Source organism: Dasypus novemcinctus, chromosome 4, assembly GCF_030445035.2.
Source record: "Dasypus novemcinctus isolate mDasNov1 chromosome 4, mDasNov1.1.hap2, whole genome shotgun sequence".
NCBI lineage: Eukaryota > Metazoa > Chordata > Mammalia > Cingulata > Dasypodidae > Dasypus > Dasypus novemcinctus.
Window position 1 is genome coordinate 165,825,563 of NC_080676.1, and position 16,764 is coordinate 165,842,326.

At 47.0% G+C, this 16,764-nt stretch overlaps 1 protein-coding gene across 4 annotated transcripts in view; it reads left to right on the forward strand.

Annotated features, from left to right (window-relative positions):
* Window positions 1–1,367: 1,367 nt before the first annotated feature.
* Window positions 1,368–16,764, forward strand: part of TRAPPC10 (trafficking protein particle complex subunit 10) — a 105,212-nt gene continuing 89,815 nt past the window's right edge. The window contains exon 1 of one of the 4 annotated variants that reach the window (XM_071214994.1): window positions 1,368–1,427. Coding sequence is in view for 2 of the 4 variants with exons in the window: in XM_058296322.2 (XP_058152305.1) it covers window positions 4,049–4,115 (67 nt within the window). In the remaining 2 variants the exon portion in view is untranslated. Of the gene's footprint in view, window positions 1,428–3,996; window positions 4,116–16,764 lie in introns of those variants that run through there. The other 3 variants (XM_058296322.2, XM_058296323.2, XM_071214995.1) reach the window with 3 other exon arrangements.

The following is a 16,764-nucleotide window of genomic DNA, read 5'->3' on the forward strand; positions in this document are numbered from 1 at the left end:
CGTGCCGCTGACGACAACAGAAGCGGACAAAGAAACAAGACGCAGCAAATAGACACAGAGAACAGACAACCAGGGGAGGGGGGGATTAAATAAATAAATAAATCTTTAAAAAAATAAAAAAAAAAAAGAAACAAGACGTAGCAAAAGGACACCAAGAACAGACAACCAGGGGAGGGGGGGAAATTAAATAAATAAATAAATCTTAAAAAAAAAAAAAAATAATTCTTGCTATTGCTTTAGGTGAATCGCTTTAGGTGGTAGGCTGCTGCAAGCCGTGTACCAGAAATGAGGCGGCTTTCTTCATGGGGATTTAACAGCTCACAAGCTTGCAGCTCCAAGGCTGAGAAAAATGTCCAAATCAGGGTGTCATCGGGTGATGCTTTCTCCCCAAAGACGGGCTGCTGGGGATCCTGGACGCCTCTGTCACATGGCGAGGCACATGGTGGCACCTACTAGGCTCTCCCTTCTCTTCTGGGTTTCATTGCTTCTGGGCCTCCCTCTAGCGTCACAGAGGACCCCAGTAGGAGGACTATAAAGGACCCAGTGTGAGCCACGCCTTAACTGCAGTGACCTCATCAAAAGGACGCAAGGGTGCCCACCTGAGGCTCTGCTTCTTGGGAACCCAACTAACAGAGCAAGGCCCCAGGTTGGCTCCAGTCGTTCAGCGAGTGGCTCTGAGTGCAGAACTGGTGCCGTGCTGGGGGTCACCTTCAGCCAGAACGCTGTTTCCCACATGCGCATGTGTGCCTGTGTGCATGCACGTGTGTATCTGTACAGGCGCCTGCATACATATGCATGTGCAGGTAAATGTGTGTATATGTATGCATATGTGTGTGTGTATATATATATATATTCACAAAGATTGTTAGTGACTTGTTAGTGATTTCACCATTTCAGGAAGAGTTAGATTTTAGGAGAGTTCTCTGAACATGGAGCAAATAACAATTAACCAATTGAAAAAGTGTTTGGAGATGTCAACAGTGCAAAAGCTAGAGTGACTATTTAAAAAGGCTGACAGCTTAAGGATTTGCCCCAGGATGTGTTTAAATTGATCCATTGCTGTGGGTACAGACCTACTGTGGACCTTTGATTAGATTAGATTCAGTGACAGGCCATTTGATTAGATCACTCCAGGAAGGTGTAGCCCCGGGGTCTCAAGTCTCTCTTTGGAGTCCTTTATAAAGGAATGAAAACAGAAAAAAAGGCTGCGAGGCAGAGAACACGTGGAAACTGAGAGAGAAAGCCACGAGGGCAAGAAGCTGATGTCAATGGAACCCAGGAGAGAGGGAGCCAGAAACGAAAGCAACCGAGCCCAGAGGGGAAGGCCGAGCCCGGGGGCACCCACGTGACTGACGGCCCGCAGCTGCGCCTCCGGGAGACGCTGTCCTGATGATGCCTCATCTGGACCTGCTCACCGCCTCAGAACTGTAAGCTTATCAATGAGGAAATCCCCACTGTAAAAGCCAGCCAATTCCGGGTAACATATTATCTTGGCAGCCTTTAGCAAACTAAAACAAAGACTGAGTTGTAGGTCTCCTGCCTGCTGGTTCCCTGACTCTCCCTGCAGATTTTGCGGTCTGTAACCTGAAGTCTGTCGTCTTCTGCGTCACCAATTTCCTTATTAATATCATTCTTTCTTTTAATTATTCGAGCATTACTATTACTGCTTTATAGTCTATCAGCTAAACATAACATCTGGGACCCTGGATTAGACTGCTTTTCTCTTAACCATGGTTTACATTTTCCTGTTTCTTTGCATGTCTAGTAATTTTTTAGTGTCTCCTGGACACTGGTAATAATAAGTTGTAGAGACTCTGGATTCTTTGTTTTTTAGTCTTTTTTGTGTTTTTTTAATCTCTGGGATTCTTATCATCCCCTGAAGAGTCTTGATTTTTGTTCTAGTTGACAGTTTTACTACCTTGAACTTACATAGGCTGTTTTATGTTTTGTTAGGTTGGCTCTGTGGAAAGCCAAAGGTGTTTCCCAAACTCTTCTAAGTTGGCAGGACTCAGGCTCCAAAATCTTGCAGATCTTGTTAACGCTTTGCTTCAGGCTTTGCTACGGCAGGTCTACAGGATTTCTTATTTTAGGGGAAGGTTCAGCAAACTATAGCTTGTGAGTCAAGTCCGGCCTTGGCCTATTTTTCTGTGGTCCTTGAGCGAAGAATGGTTTTTATATTTTTAAATGGTTGCTTAAACAAAAAAGGAATAATATGAAGTAGAAACTGTACGAAGTTTGAAATGCTTATCTGGCACTTGATAAAGCTTGCTGGCCCCTGGGAGCAAAGTCCTCATTTGCGTGTCTCTGCTGAATATGCTGAGTGTTAACAAGGTGTTAACACGGCTCTCCTGAAGTACCACTTCACCTCTCGGATCTCTGTGCCATTCTCAACTCTAACAGCCCCGTCCCGGTAAGGCCCTTGCGTCTGCTAGACACATACTTAGCCCACTCCAAGCCAAGGACTTTGGGGAAAGCACAGAGGTCTAGCCCCACAGCCTTGCTTAGCTCCTCCTCTCCAGTGTTCTGTCTCACGGGCTCTACCAGCTCTGCGGCTCCAGCCTCTTACCTCTGCCTGCTCACAGTTACGATGCACCATGCCACTCACACTCAGCAGGTGTGCTCACACTCAAAACGATTTCACATACATTTCACTTGCTAAAGTTATCATAAACCCACTTTCCTTGCACAAGAGACGTATATGCGATTCTTAATAAAAGGCACGTTTTATTTTGTGGCACCCCCAAAATGTGTTATCACTTCCTACCATGTGGAAGGTCCTGTGCGTGTGGGCAGGGGGAGGGGATGGGGACACAAGCCAAAGGCGTAGGTCCCTACAGTCAAGAATTTTTCAGGGTCCAGAGACACGAAACCAAGTGTCAGCAGAGCATGGTGGAGGCTCGGGGGCCCCTCAGTCCACCTGCGAGATCTGGAAGGGTTTGTGGGAAGTTGGTCTTGAGGAGGAATTCCGGGAATAGGGGCCTGTCTTACAGGGCTGTTTGACTGCAGCCAGAAGATATGTCATCTTGTTCTATTTTAAGGCAGGACGCTTTTTTATAAAACCACTATAGTAAGCAAACACAAGGCCAAGAGTTTCACAAGAGATGAGTGCCATTTGGTCCAAGGGTGCATTAACTGATTCCCACTGGGGCAGCCAGTGTTGATAAAAATAACAAAGACAGGCTAAAGGCAAGCGGCCCACAGGCGAGGCCGGAAGCGGCTGCCCCGCCGGGTCCCCTTTGGCCCCTTTGATGACTCCCAGGGCCTGGGACTCCGCTTCTCTCAGGAACCTGCCAGGCACGCGTCAGGAGGGCCCTGGGGTTCGCAGCGCAGGCCCGGGCCGGCGTCCGGGGCCTCCTCGGGGCGCTTTCGGCGCGGACAGCGCGCTGGCTCTCGCCCCAAAGGAAACACGGGCAGCCGGAGGCTTGCCCGGAAAGAGCACGTCGTCTCTAGGTGGCAGCAGCTTCTCGCTCCTGAGGTCCAAACCGAAAGCCAGTCGGCGCTGTGGAAACGGCAGCTGACGCGCGCGGGGTAAGCCGCGTGGCTGCCAAGGCCTGCGGCTGGAGGCGGCCCTGCGGGGAGCGGCCCGGGCCCGCCTCCGAGCCCCGCCGGCCGCCCGGGACAGGCCACCGAGCGGCAGGGGCTGCAGCCCCAATTCGCCCCTGGGAAGGAGGCCATGCCCCCGGGAACTCGGCCCCTCAGCCAAGCGCCCCCGGCTGCCCCTCGGCCGCCGGCTCCCCTCCCGCCCCGCGCAGCCGCCCCGCGCAGCCGCCCCCGCGCGCCTTCCGGTCGGAGGACAGCGGCCGCCGGCCCGCCCGAGCCCCTCGCCTTTAAGCCCCGCGCTCCCCGGAAGTGGTCATGCGCCGGCGCCGGGACCGGAAGTGGCTGCGGCCGGCGGCGGCGCGGGGAGGCGGCGGGCTCGGAGCGGCCTCGCGCGGCCGTGGGGGCGTCGCGGTGGCCGCCGGCGGCGCCGCTCGGGTCGGGCTGGGCCGGCGCGGCCTCGGGGCTGCCCATGGGGCGCGGGGGGCCGGGCCGGTGACGCCGGGCGCCCATGGCCGCGCCTGAGGAGCCGCTGCCGCCGGTGATCTACACCATGGAGAACAAGCCCATCGTCACCTGTGAGTGCCCGGCCGGCGGGGGTGGGGGCGGCGGCCGTTGCGGAGGGAGCTCGGGCCCCTCGGGCCCCTGCGGCCCGGTCCGCGCGCTCCGGCCGGGCCGCTTCCTGGAGGTGTGGCCCGGGCGGCGGCGGCGGCGGGGTGCTCTCCGCGGGCCCTGCGGCCCCTCACGCCCCCGGACGTCCACCTCCCCTGGGCTCTCTTCGTCCCCTCCGGCCAGGGCGCCCTGCGACCCCGCCGCGCGCCGCTCCGCCGGGGCTGCGGGCAGTTGGCGGCGCGGTTTCGCCGGCGGGCCGAATCCGCCGTGACACCGCCGGGGACGCGGGCGCGGGCGCGCGGCCAGCCTCGGGGGCGAGGAACGGGGGCCCCGTGCAGTCCCCAGGCGGAGCCGCGCTCCCTGGCCTGGGGCGAGCCGTCCTGGTCGGCAGGGGTCGGCCTCCCTCTCCAGGCACCCTGCCCCTCCACTCCCTCTGGAAGGTGCGAATGGCTTTTCGGGGTTGCCAGCATTGGCGATTGTGCAGGCGTTTGTCACACTAGAAGGCACAGGTTTTGTACTTCCGTAGTGTTAAATGGCGAGAGTCCTGGGTTAGCGCATCCGTTTGGTCAACTACACTTTGATGAAACGACGAGCGCTCACCGACAACCCTGACTGCGAGCCAAGCCTAGGCTTTGCAGGCATGCTCGCAGTGAGTCGTCACTGCGGGCCCCAGGCAGGCACCGCCGAGACAAGCTCACAGGTGACGGAGCCCCATTTCACAGAGAAGGAAAGCGAGGCTCAGCGAGGGCAGGGGGCTGCTGCGCCTGACGCCTTCCCCCGACTGCTTTCTTGACAGCTAGACTGGCGCCTCCTACTTTGTTTTGGGACTTCTCTCTCTCCCTCCTTTTTCCCTCCACATTTAATGCTACACAAAGGGACTGTTTTTCTGTTACAGAAAAATTCCCCTGATTTTCATAAGCATGACTTTAAACACTTGTAAAAAACACTGAGCTTGTGGGAAGTGTTGAAATGTTGGCTGACATTTTGATGACTTGCAGAGACTGATTTCCAGCTCCTAGGATTTTGACCTTTGACAGTACTCGGTGTTTAACAGTGCTCAGTTTGTTTTTTCAGATCGTCACCCACGGTGGAAAGGAAGCCCTCTTCCTAGAGCAGAATCTGGAGGCTCAGGCCCCACTCCTGTGCGCACCTTCTGGTCGGGCCCTGCGAAGTTGCATATTAAAGGATTAAGTCAGTTGCTTCGTCATTAGATGACAAGCTTTCTTAGGGAAATGGGACTGCATCTCATCCAAATTTGGGAAACTGGCATAGTTCAGCAGTAGAAGTTTTATCCCCAGAATATTTGTCAACGGAAAGTCTTAACCACGGCTCTGCCTTCCTGCAGAGTGTGCTGGGGGGCCGTGCTGGGGGATGTGCTGGGGGGCCACGGGGAGGCCCTGCACTTTCTGCGCTCTCCAGGAAGAGGGCCCGCGCAGTGTGGTTTTCCCGTCAGGGTTTTCGTGTCTTCCACGTCATGAAAGCTCTCCTCCCAGACTGCTGTGCACGTTGTGGGTGCTGGATAAACATTTATGACTTCTAGGGGCACCCACGCGGCTAAGTATATTGCCTGCCCCTTAGCTTGCGCTTTAACAGCAAATCTCTTTCTATAGACATTTTCCCATGGCTGTGTTGCGTTCAACCATGGCTAAAAGGGTAGAACTTATTATCCTGGTAGCAAATGTTTGTGATGCATGTTTAATGATTAGTTTCATGCACACATCCACCCATCCACACTTGATGGACGAAGTTAACGTTTCCCACAGGCTTATTAGAATACTGTATGTTGGTGGAGGTTTGTTCCCTGTTTTTAAGGCCTAACAGGTATGAGTCGACATGACTGCCGCCATCTCAGTCTTACAAGGCTCACTTTGGAATCTCAGAAAAGAAAGTGGCTGCCGGAAACTTTCAGAGAAACTTAACTTGAAAAAGAAAAAGATCTTGCTTAAACTTTTTTTTTGGGGGGGGAAGGTTTAGAATGATACACACTTGAAACCACATTTTGGTTTATGTGGGGCTAAAGCTTTGGTAGGCCTTTGTTTTCCTGGTTTCACACCAGACCTTTCTTCATCTTGTGTCCCCCCCCCCTTTTTTTCTTTTTTGTAAAGATTTTTTATTTTATTTATTTGTTCCCCCCCCCCCCCTCGCCCAGTCGTCTGCTCTCTGTGTCCATTGGCTTGTGTTTTCTTCTGTGCCTGCTTGTGTTCTTGTCAGCAGCACTGGGAATCTGTGTCTCTTTTTGTTGCATCATTTTGCTGCATCAGCTCTCCGTGTATGTGTCACTGCTCCTGGGCAGACTGCACTTTTTTTCGTGTAGGGCAGCTCTCCTTATGGGGCATATTCCTTGCGTGTGGAGCTCCCATACGTGGGGGGACACCCCTGCGTGGCACGGCACTCCTAACGTGCATCAGCAATGCGTGTGGGCCGCTTACCAGATAGGTCAGGAGGCCCTGGGTTTGAACCCTGGACCTCCCATGTGGTAGGCGGATGCTCTATCAGTTGAGCCAAATCCGCTTCCCTTGTTCCCCTCTTTAACTGTAGGTGTTTTGAAGGCAGAAGCAGCCAGTGTAGACAAACTCAGTGGGAAAATTGCTTAAAGAAGTACAAAACTTTTTGGTATTATATTCCCTTCCCCTCTTAGTGTGTAACTGTGTTAGTCAGCCAAAAGTGGTGCTGATGCAAAATACCAGAAATTTTGCACAAAATACCAGAAATTGGTTGGTTTTTATAAAAGGGTGTTTATTTTGGTTAGGAGCTTATAGATACCAGGCCATAAAGCTTAAGTTACTTCCCTCACCAAAGTCAATTTGGAGCAATATGACTGCCAATGTCTGCAAAAGTTCATGCTTCCTGGGTTCCTACATTCCTGGGGCTTGCTATTCCCTGGGCTCAGGGTTCCTCTCTTCCTGGGGCTGGCTTCTCTTTCCTCTGTGAGCTTATTTCCCTGGGCTCCAGGTTAAGTCTTCAGCATCAAACTCTAACATCAAAACTCCAACATCAGAAACTCTCAACTCTGTTCTTTGCCATGCCTTTGATCTGTGAGGCCCCATCCACCAAGGGGTGGGGACTCAACGCCCTAATCATAACTCAGTCATGCCCAGGTACAGATCAGATTACAAGCATAATCCAATTTTTTTTTAGCTGTATATAGTATATATTTGTATTTCAGTTTTTTGGGAGGTATTGGGATTTGAACCTAGGACCTTATACATGTAGAGTAGGCACTCAAACAAACCATTAAGCTGCATCTGCTTTACACCTATAGTAATATTTTATTAATCATGTAGCTGCAACAAATTCAGCATTTCCATTTGATCTCAATTTAAGTTAAATTCCCCCTCCCCCAACCATAGGGTGAGTTCTATGCTTTAGAATAAGACTTAAGTTTTCTGATTCAAGAGTGTTAGGAAAGACATGTTCCTTTTTCAGCAGTCTTATTCAGTGGACAAAGCAATATAACTGTACTGATTTGGGACTTTTCTTTGCCGACAGTTTGGCATCATATCTAAAATAAAATAGCACATACTATCAACTCAGAATTGTACAGTGTCTGAAAAATAACCAGTACTCTTGATTTGGATCAAGAGTTGCCCCCAATAATGTCTTAAATTGCCTGTTTTAGTTTTCAGAATCTCTGTATTTGGGGTTCCAGATCTGACATTATATACTTTGAAAGTTGAAAAGGAGTTAAAGAAAAAAAATACAGAAAAAGCAGCTCTCTAATGCCACGTACCAAGTTAGAGTTTAGATTTTTTCCCCTGTAGTCAAGTTATAAGATTTGTGCAGTCTCATTTTCCACTGAGCCTAAAAGTGTGGCATCTGTGACTTAACTACTCTATTAGATTTATTACCAAAGAAAAGTAACTTTTTTTTTTTTTTAAAGATTTATTCCCTCCCCCCCCCCCCCCCCCCCGTTGTCTGTTCTCTGTGTCTATTTGCTGCATCTTCTTTGTCCACTTCTGTTGTCAGTGGCACGGGAATCTGTGTTTTTTTTTGTTGTGTCATCTTGTTGTGTCAGCTCTCCCTGTGTGCGGCGCCATTCCTGGGCAGGCTGCACTTTCTTTCCCGCTGGGCGGCTCTCCTTACGGGGCGCACTCCTTACGTGTGGGGCTCCCCTATGCGGGGGACACCCCTGTGTGGCAGGGCACTCCTTGTGTGCATCAGCACTGCACATGGGCCAGCTGCACACGGGTCAAGGAGGCCCGGGGTTTGAACCGTGGACCTCCCGTGTGGTAGACGGACGCCCTAACCACTGGGCCAAGTGCGCTGCCCATATTGAATTCCTAAGCAAATAGTGGACCAATGATTAAGAGATGGGAGAGGAATTTCTCCGTAGGAAGCCTCGGTTGTTTCATGGAGGGTATTTGGTGAGCAGTGCCCCACATGCTGTTTCACTCGTTTCCATGTGTGGAAGGTTACAAATAGAACGTCTTCTGTGTGTGGTCTTGGGTGTCTTGTGAGCTCTTTGGGCCTCAGTTTCTTTGTCTTTGAAATAGGGGAAAGCACCAGTCTCATAGTGTTGATGTGAGGGTTGAAAGAAAAGTGTCAGAAAAGTGCCTGGAATAGCCAATGAGCAGAAAATGGTAGATACTAATGAGAGAGTCCTGAGCTTTTTCTGTTCATGCTAAGAAATTACCGTCTCAGTAATTTTTTTGCTATGTCTCTAGGCTGAAAGGTTTGCTTCATAATTCCTTTTATTATGTAGTTAAGTGCAAATAATTTGTTGCGTATTTATGCTTAATAACTTTGTGGTTCGTAAAAAAAATGCTACACAGAAATTGAAAGAAAAAATATTCTTATTTAATTTTTAAAAATTCTCCCCTCCTTGCGGCTTGCTTGCTGTCTGCTCTCTGTGTCCATTTGCTGTGCATTCTTCTGTCTGTATTTATTTTTATTTATTCCTGCCCGCTTGGGGCTTGCTTGTTGTCTGCTCTCTGTGTCCATTTACTGCGTGCTCTTCTTTGTTTTTACTTGTCTCCCTTTTTTGCTGCGTCACCTTGCTGAGTTGGCTCTCTGCAGCACTTGCAGGCCTGCAGCGCTTGCGGGCCAGTGGTTCTCAGTGGTGTGCGTGTGAACCTGCCTTCACAAGGAGGCCCTGGGACTTGAACCCAGGGCCTCCCATATGGTAGATGGGAGCCCAACTGATTGAGCCACAGCTGCTTCCCTCTTATTTAATTTTTAAGTCACTGCAGTTACTTCCAAATGGGATGTGTGTTGGTTATTGCAAGCTTCTTCTGTTCAGGAATCAGATGGGGCCCTGCCACCTGCTTTGATTTTTTTGTAGTACTCGTTTTTTATCACAGCAACCATGGAAAACTATTTTGTGATAACAGTGACATCACTGAAAGGAAAGCAGTGCAAACTAGTGCTGCATTCAAGTATCTTAAGTGGTATCTGGCAAATGTTTGAAAATTAAAGATGTGGTGCCCTGTGAAACTGTTGCGGTATCTCGGGCACCTGGGGTCCATGGTTTGGCAACCTGTGTTGTTAGCGCTTTAGCCCAACGTGAGGGTGGATTTGAAAAGCTACCTTTTCCATGTGAACGTCACCTCACATGTCTAATTTACAAGATGTATTTCTATAAAGTTTCCAGTAAAGTAGATTTTGTTTATGCAAAAGAAACTCAATTAGGGTCTGATTTTTTTTTTTTTAAGCTGTGATGAGTGTTTGAAATAATCAAGTATGGAAGACAATGCATGAGCCAGCTTTTTCCTAGAACTTGACAACATGATTCTGTGGTCCACATGCTGAGACAGAGGCAGGGGTCAGTCATCTTCAGTGGAAGTGCAGGGGACTGACTTCGGAGTTTTTTGTAGTAAAGATTTTTTTGCTAGCTGACAAAGTGTTTCCAGAGGATGGCATGATTAAGTGGAAAGAACACGTCTCGTGCAGCACACTGACTCTTGGGCCCTCTGTTCCCACACTGTGGTCTAAATAGCCACAAGCCAGAAGGGGCGGAAGAATGCACAGTGGTCATACGGCCAAGGCCAAGACGCACCTCTCAGGTGTCAGCCTCCTTATTCTATTTACCTCAGGACTTCCTGTGACTTTTTTTTCTCTCTGGTGCCATACTTTTTCTGTCCTTCCTCTGTAACTGTTCTGAATGTGGATTTTAAATGTATACGTAGTATTTTGGTATATAAGATTGTTTTCTAACTTCAAATCAATGACCTTTGTGTCTTTCCTGACCCTCTTTCTCACTCAAACACTTCCAGTCCAGCAACAGATACATGCTGTTTACCTTTGGAATATAGCCAATTCTTGTTAGTCATGGTAGTTATGTCCCATAAAGTCTCTGTGAATACTTGACCAGGTGATCAACACGTAACCTTCTTTTCTGTGTGATTCTGTTTAAAGACAGCTTATTTTAATATATACTGATTCATTAACATGGAATCTGCAGCCAACAGCTCTGTAATTCCTGCCTGAATGAAACCTATCTAATGCATGTATTTCTCTGAGGCACTTCATAGCCTTCTGCACTTAGAAACACTGGACAGCACTTCAGTGCTATGCTTGGGGAAACATCAAGCTCTCCAAGGAAAAGCAGAGAAACGCAAAACGTGGCACTAGGTAGACCATGAGGAAGACACATATTTGCAGCATGAGAGCTGGAACAGGGTGGCAGAGCCTTGCCTTGCTCCACCTCATTGGGAATGTGTGCATCAGGTGACTAAAAAGTGCCCCGAGTGTTGATTTAGGGGTTACAAATAAATTTTTGTGAGTAGGTGAATTTGCAAATATGGGATCTGCAAGTAATGAGGACCACCGTGGTATCTGGAATCCCACCTTTCCTGCTGTTCTCCCCAATCCAGTCCATCATCACTTCTCCCTGGGACCACCGTAGTGGCCTCCCCGTAGGTCTCTCAGTTCCTACCCCTGGGTCCCTACGGAGTTAAGGGTAGGCCTTCTGAAAGAAAAGTTGCAGTGTCTTATTCCTCTGCCCTGACCCTCCATGGGCTGACTACCATCTCACAACAAGCACAGACCTTTCAGTGGGCTTCGAGACCTCAGACGGTGCACATCACCCTGCAAGCCCCGCTTCTGGCTGTGCCTTGGGTGCGTGAAGCCCGCACCTGCTTCCGGCATTGAGCACGCTGTTCCCCTTGGCTGACTTTCTCATCGCCCCAGTTCCTTCTGACCTCTGCTCAGCTCTCAAGGCCTTCTCTGACTACTCCCTAATGCACCTTGTCTAGGAGCCCATTGACTCCATTCTGCATATATATAGACATTTTTTTTTCTTTGTTTATTGTCTCCACCCCAATCTCTGCTGTCTGCAAACTAGAATATAAGATTCATAATTGCAGGAACTCTGTTTTGTTCCCTGCTGTGTTCCAGCCACCTAGAACAGGGCTTGGCACTTGGTCAGTGCTCAGTAAATATTTGTTGAGTAAATTAAGTAAATGAATAAGTGGTTCTCTAAGGGAAACACTGTGCCATGTCTTTTAATACTTCCATAAATTAGAAGCTTTTGTTGGTATGTATTGGTTTCCTTACATATTTTTAAATCAACGTAAGACAGTTTTATAAAACAAAGTGCTTGAAGAATTGAATCCTGATTGCTTAGACTTGTTTTTAGATAAACTACTGTGGACTTAGTTTTTTGATATTGGAACATTCTTTGGGCTTGTTGTCATGAGGAAATACATGTTAATCTAGTAAAAGAAATTACTAACTGTATGGTATGCTGGGACCATATTCTTTAAAATGGTGCCTGCAATTGTTCCAGTTATGCTTTTTCTACTACAGGCCAGTAGAAATTTGCCTTGACTACCAAACTGGGGTGCTCTTGGTCTGAGGTGGGACGTTTAGGAGTGAGTGAGGCTCAGCCTAGTATTTGGATGAAGCCTTGAAAGAAGATATATTTCTAACTTTTTGAAACTGAACTTTAGCCTTAAAAATGCATAAGTAAAACATGAATATGTTTTTTATTATAAGGAATGGAATCTAGAAGTGGAATTGCCTGGTAAATATTTGCAATTTAAATTTTGAAAGCTACTTTCGTATTGGTATAGCTGTACCACGTTATACCATGACACCAGAGAGAATTTATCTTTTAAATTTCTGTCTCTCTGATGCATGGGGGGAAAATGTATCCAGTTTTTAAAAACAGATTTATTGAGCTTTATTCTAGGTACTACAACATTGGTCCATTGTAAGTATACAATTATATAACTATCAGTAAATTTTTAGAGTTGGGCAACTATCACATTTCAATTTTAGAACATTTCCATCACCCCAAAAGTTCCCTCGTACATTTTAGCGGTCAGTCCCTGTTCCCACCCGAGCCATAGGCAGCCACTCACCTGCTTTCTGTCTTTATAAAGTTGTCTTTTCTAGACATTTCAGTTAAATGAAATCATGCAATATAGTTTCTGGCTTCTTTCACCCGGCATGTTTTTGGGGTTCATCCTTGTTGCGCCATCTCTCAGTAGTCCTCCTTTTTTCTTGCCAAGTCTCATGAAACTGAATGGATCCTGCATCTTTTTCCAAACGTCACTGAATGGATCCTGCATCTTTTTCCAAACGTCACTGATTGACAGATTTTTGGTGTTTGAATGGTTTCCACTCTGCCGCATGTCTTTGTGTGGACATGTTTCGCTTCTCATGGGAAGATTCTGAGGTGTAGGATTGCTGTGTCTTATGGGAAGCTTACCTTTTTAAGTGTGGCTATCCTTTTTAACATTCCCATCTGCAATTTATGAGGGTTCTAGTCTCTCCACACCCTCATCAACACTTGTTATTGTCTGTCTTTTTTAAATTCTGGTCACCCTGCTGGTGTGAAGTGGTATCTTATGAGTTAAACTTACATTTCCCTGATGACTAATGATACATCTACTTTGTAGCCATTCGTATTTCTTCTTTGAGGGAATGCCTCTTCAACTCTTTTGCCCTTTTTAAAATTGGTTTGTATTTTTGTTATTGAGTTGTAAGAGTTCATTCTGGATACACATCCTTTATCAGATATATGAATTGTGAATTTTTTTGTAGTCTTGGTTTGTCTTCATTTTCTTAGTGTTTTTTTGAAATAAAAATGTTTTAATATTGATGAAGTCCACTTATTAGTTTTTTAAATGGATTATGCTCTAGGTATCTTATCTGTCCAACCTGGTTATCGTAGTTATTTTAGTGTGTCTATCTGTGATTATTAGTGAAGTTTCTCTTACATGTCTGTTGGTAATTTGACCTCTTCTGATTTATCTGTTCATCAGTGTTTCCTTTGACATTTTAAGAGATCAAGCAAACATGCCATCTCTTTATTTTATGCCATGTATATTAGATTTCTAGGATGGCTGTAACAAATTACTTGCAATTCGAAAGCGTAAAACAAAAGAAATGTATATAGTCTTGCAGTGCTGGAGGCGAAAAGTCAGAAATCAAAGTGTCCTCAAGACCATGTTCCCTCTGACGCCTCCGGGCGGGGCCTTCCTGCCTCGTCCCCATCTGGTGGCCCCAGACGCCCTTGGCTGCTGGCTTCGCCCCTCTGGTCACGTGGTGGCCCCCTTCCCAAGGCTTCCCTGTTGTCTTTTACCTGGACACATGTCATTGGGTTTAAGGCCCACCCAGATGATATGCTCTCGAGATCCTTACTTTAATTACACCTTCTAAGACCTTTATCCAAATAAGGTCATATTTGCAGGTTCTGGGGGTGAGGACAGTGGATATCTCTTTGGGGGTCGTCACTCTGCCACGGTACCTGCACTCACCTACCTTGTGGGCATTGGCCAGCACTTGTGTGTCTGCTCTTGTATTCTTTGCCTCTTTGGAGAGTTGTCCTGGTAGTACTGACCAAGGGACTGTTTTCTGGGCATCCAGGCTTGTCACTCTAGATGTTGATAGCTCGATGCTAGATCTCTCCTTACAAAAGGATAGACCCCTTCTGCCCTCTTCCTTTCTTCTCCCCGCAGCCTCTCCCTCCATGGGGAAAGATGCCTTGACTGAGCTTCTTGGACATATGATATATGACCTTCCATTCTTCACTATTATATTAGGCTCTTCTCAAAATTAAAGAAAAATAAAGCGAGCGGAGAAATTGCGAAGAAACTGGCAACAGGTTCAGACTTTGGTTTTCCAGGGAGAGTTGTGCGTTCAGAGATTTTTCTTATTTTTCATTGAGATCTATTCAGCAGTTAGAAGTCATTATATAAACTTCAGAATTGAAAATTTTGCCAGAGGCTTGGAACTAACAAGCTGTCTGGGTAGTGTTTTTTACTAACTCCGTAGCACACCGTCTGTGGACCCTTAGAGTAAGCTTCTCTCGTTCAGGTCAGCAGGGCTGCCTGAGGGAGTTTTGTCCTTGAAGAACTGGATCCCGTTTCTGTACCTTGGCCGTGATGGCTCAGCTGCACTGGAATCAGCCTGTTTGGCCCCTTCTGGGCCCCGGTGGCTTTACCCAGTAGTTTGCCCAAACCTAAGGGGAGGTGTGTTTCTAAGACTGTCCTTCAGTGAAAGCTTTGGATGTAGAGTTAAGGTGTGTCAGCCACACTACGAATTTTCAGTATGCATTTTAAAAATAAACTGCAATTCTGAGAACTTGACTGTGGTGGCTGCACGGTACCTTGGCTGTAGGCGATCCTCTCCTTTGGGGACCCTAGGTTTTCTAATGTAGAGCATGAAGCAGGTGTGCCACGTTCACCCTGCAGCACATACTCACCTAGCACCTCTCATGGACCAGGCACTGTTGCAGGTGTGAGGCTTACATCACTGAACAAAGATCCCAGCTTTCTCGGGCCTTATATTCTAGCCAGAGGACATAAACAATACATGTAAATTCTGAACTATATGTTAGGTGATAAATGCTCTGGAAAAAAGACAGAGAAAAGGATAAAGGGTCATGAGAATTGTAATCTTCTAAACTTTTTATTATGGAAACTTGCAAGTAAGTACAAAAGTAGAATATTATAATAAAGATCCCCGCTGGACACATCACCCAACTTATGTGATTTGGTGAATTGGCCAATCTTGTTTATAACCCCTCCTCCCCCAATCCTACATTATTTTGAAGCAAGTCCCGAAGTCCCAGACATTGTATCCATAAATTGAATGTATTTCTAAAAGATAAGGACTTTTAAAAGACCTAACTACAAAACCTTTATTATGCGTAAAAGACCATAATTTCTTAATAGCATCAAATATTCTGTGATTAAATTTTCAGTGTCTCTTAAATGTCATTTATTGAACTGTTTGAATCCGAATAAAGTATCTAGATGGATCTTATAAGTCTCCTAAACCTAGATTTCCCCTCCACCTCCCTCTTCTTTGCACTCGTTGGCGAGCCCAGCTTGTGTGTCCCGTTGTTTCCCACAGCCTGGACTCTGCTGCCTGCACCCCCATGGTGTCATTTCCTACAAGCCTCTGTGTCGTCCTGGGAAGTAGTTGGAGCGAGAGACTTGATCAGACTTGGGCTGGGTTTTATTTTTGGCAAGACTATTTCCTAGGTGGTGGCATTTTCTTCCACCAGGAGGCATGTGATGTCTGGTTGTCTCTCTTTCTGTGACACTAGCAGCCATTTATTTTCACAGCCATTAATTAATTCATTAAGGGTTCCAAATGGTAGTATCCAATTTTACCATTTCTTCATTTATTAGGTGAAATATTTCTGTAAAGAGTGTGCATGTGCACCTACGTTTTGATCCTTATATTGGTTATCCAGTGGAGTAATTTGTATAGGAAAGGCGTGCTGAATGCCAGATTCTTCTCCCTTACTTGCTTTCCAGATGAGTTGGTCCAGTCAGGTCCGTAGGCTCTGTGCCTGCCTGATGTGCAGCCAGGGCAGCTTCACCCTGCTGGCTGCTGGCTGCTGCGGGGTGGGCCTCTCGCTTAGTTTCTCTGCTGTCTGTTGTGGCAAGATCTTCTAGCCTCATCTTGTACATTTCCTGCCCCAGACCAAAAAGGAGCCATTTCTCCTAGGAACCTTGGGTCCTTTTAGTGGAAAATGGTGTTTCAGGACCACGGTCTGCAGGCTGGGGCTTCTCATTGCCAGTAGGCTTTTTTAGTGACAGACTAGGAGTTGTTTTTTTGTTTGTTTGCTTTTTGATTTTAGCCCTAAAAATAAAACACAGCCTAAGTTCATAATGTTATTTTCTATTTAAATTCAGGACGACGGGGCTTTAATGGACTGCTCTACCTTCTGTATTTTCTTTTCTTCCACACTGGAAATCCCAATTCTCATGGATCCTCGTGGTGATAGAATTAGAACAGTGGTTCTCAAACCTGAGTGGTTCTCAGATTGGAGGGCTTGTTAAAACACAGAATTTTGGTCCCATCTTCTAGATTTCTGATTCTGTGGGCCAGGGCGGGGCCTGGGAGTCTGCATGGCATCTCTCAGGTTGCCAGGTGATGGCCGTACTGCTGGCTGGGGACCCCACTTTGAGAAACTGGATAAAGCACTTCCTCATTACTTATTTGCTTTATCCCCCATTGCACAGAGTCTCTGAAGAGTAATATTAGATCTTCCACTAACAATATTGCTAATGAACAAAGATGAAAAAACTTTTTTTAGCAGTTCTTTGTGTCATTAGGATATAGCTCACTAAGAACAGTCAAATTACTATAGTTTTAAAGTCACTTATAATAGTTCCTCTCTCTGTAGACATTTAGGTTTGCTTTATTTTTTCC